The following is a 2,458-nucleotide window of genomic DNA, read 5'->3' on the forward strand; positions in this document are numbered from 1 at the left end:
GAAATAAAAGGTAATTTTTCAATTCACTTGATGATGGTGTGTTTGCTGTTTTTATCTATTTTCTATCAGTCTGAATTCATTACAGATTCTGATCATATTTAGTTGTTTTTTTTATTAAAAGATTATCAGTTGATTGCCACTTGAGTGAAGTTTTTCTATATATGCTTAAAGTTCAAGTGAAACATTAAATGTGATAAAGTACCTACAGCAAAAACATTGCTTAACAGCGCCTCGTAACGGATTGCAGATCCATCAGTTATAGTTAACACCATACCCTCTGAACCCCCAGAGCACGCCTTGTACCTTAATTTTTACCTTAACTTGATAATTTTTTTTGTCTCTTCAAGCCCTAGGGCTACAACTTTGCCGAAGAAAAAATAGGAAAATTGAAAAAAAAAATCTAACCACTGGGGATTTTTACTGGTCAGTAGCCGCGATGTTTAGTAGCCAAATTTCTATTGTAAAAAAGTTTCATTTTTTAGTTACGAATTACACTTGATGTACTGACAACATCACACGAAATGAATGCGTGAAAAAGTTAAGCTTTAGGAGGAGTTTAAATCAACACACGTAACCATAATTAATTTTTTGATAACAATGAATAGCTAGTTATAGATAGTATTGTTAGTTTGATTTCAAACAGTAAATAAATCAGACGTGAAGATCAACGTTGTGAAGAAAGTTATTTCTTAAGTTATAGTTAAACCGCCAAAGATTATAGTTTCAACAACCATGGACAATGCACAAGAACAAACAGTTAACGGTAAGATTCTTTGACGAAATAAGAATAGTTTTTATACAATAATTTTCTCGGCTTTCTTTGGGTTGGGATCTCTTCTCTAGACTGTTTAAGAGAGATTTTTGATTTTATTACGTATTTTTCTTCAAAATTATGCGGTGGTCATTCAAATTATGAAGTTTTTCGAATCCGGCGTTTAATCAATACAAAAAAATGTGTCATTTTTAAATAGCTTTGTGTTTATAATTCATTAAATTTATTCTTTTCTATTGCTCTGTGTATTTCAGACATAAATGAATCAAAACCTCTAAAATTACCCTACCCAAAAAGGATATTTCTCATCATTGGAAATGAATTTTGTGAACGATTCAATTTCTATGGAATGCTAAGTACTTTTGTATTTTTTCTTCATATTAATCAAATATTACTAATGTAAATATTTATTTCTAGCAATTTTACCACTGTTTATTAAAGACAAACTGGGCTACACAGAAAACGGAGCGACTATATTATATCATACTTTCACAATGATGGTATATTCGATGTGCGTCTTTGGCGCCATAATATCAGATACTTGGTTGGGAAAATTCAACACGATTCTGTACTTATCTATCGTTTATTCGATAGGAAGTGTAATTCTTTCTATCGGGGCTGTTCCTCTTATTCATTTTTCACCAGTTATTGCTCTCTATATCGGCTTAGCTCTGATTGCTGTCGGCTGTGGTGGAATAAAACCATGTGTGTCGGCTTTTGGAGCCGATCAGTTCAGATTACCAGAACAAGCCGCACAAGTTACAAGATTCTTCTCCGCATTTTACCTTTCAATGTGTTCTGGGTCTTTAATTTCCAGTACACTCACTCCAATTCTCAGAGCAGACGTTCATTGTTTTGGAGAAAATGACTGTTATTCACTTGCGTTTGGAGTTCCTGCTATTTTAATGATCATTGCCATCCGTAAAATTTATTAAATTGTGTTTGTGATTCAAAGCCGCTGATATCCAATATTATTTTCAGTAATGTTTGTATGTGGAAAATCGTCATACACATATGTTGAAGTATCAGAAAATATGATCATAAAAATGTATAAATGCATAAAGGTTTACATATTTTGATATTTTATTTTATTTTTTGAGAATTCTTGTGACATTGAATTTATTTTTCAGCATGCAATTTCTACTAGACGATGCGCAAGGGAAACGAATCCTCGAAAAAACTTACTTGATTACTCGATAAATAGGTTTGGAACACAATTAGTTATCGACACAAGAAGAATGTTGAACATTTTGGTTCTCTTATTACCGTTTCCCTTTTTTGAGGCTTTGTTTATGCAAACTGGATCACGCTGGATATTTCAAGCGGCAAAAATGAATGGTGACATTGGCTTTTATACTATAAAACCTGATCAAATCGGAGTTCTAGAATCCTTTTCATGGCTCATACTCATTCCGATATTTGACGGCATTTTGTATCCGATTTTAAGTAAAATTGGTTTAGGAAGACCATTACAACGGATTGGCTTGGGCGGAGTTCTTGCGGGAATATCGTTTTTACTTTCAGCAGGTCTTCAATTCTGGATTGAATCATCGCCTAAAAATTCCGTAAACATTCTGTGGCAGGTGCCACAATACGTACTCTTATCTATGGGTCAAGTAATGTATAGTGTAACAGAAACCTAGGGGGTAGACACATGGAATATTACTTGAGATATTCACCGAAATT

The 2,458-nt window shown here is 33.2% G+C and overlaps 1 protein-coding gene across 1 annotated transcript; it reads left to right on the top strand.

Moving 5' to 3' along the window:
* Window positions 1-346: 346 nt before the first annotated feature.
* LOC116351258 (peptide transporter family 1-like) lies at window positions 347-2,415 on the top strand. The gene is made up of 7 exons (XM_031783337.1): window positions 347-423; window positions 483-763; window positions 1,027-1,128; window positions 1,190-1,316; window positions 1,590-1,693; window positions 1,754-1,836; window positions 1,903-2,415. The coding sequence occupies exons 2-7, from the start codon at window positions 733-735 to the stop codon at window positions 2,413-2,415; spliced, it is 960 nt and encodes a 319-aa protein (XP_031639197.1). The 5' UTR covers window positions 347-423; window positions 483-732.
* The last annotated feature ends 43 nt before the right edge of the window (window positions 2,416-2,458 follow it).

This window comes from Contarinia nasturtii, unplaced genomic scaffold, assembly GCF_009176525.2.
Source record: "Contarinia nasturtii isolate CC-2019 unplaced genomic scaffold, AAFC_CNas_1.1 Cnas_scaffold_5053, whole genome shotgun sequence".
In the NCBI taxonomy this organism is placed as follows: domain Eukaryota; kingdom Metazoa; phylum Arthropoda; class Insecta; order Diptera; family Cecidomyiidae; genus Contarinia; species Contarinia nasturtii.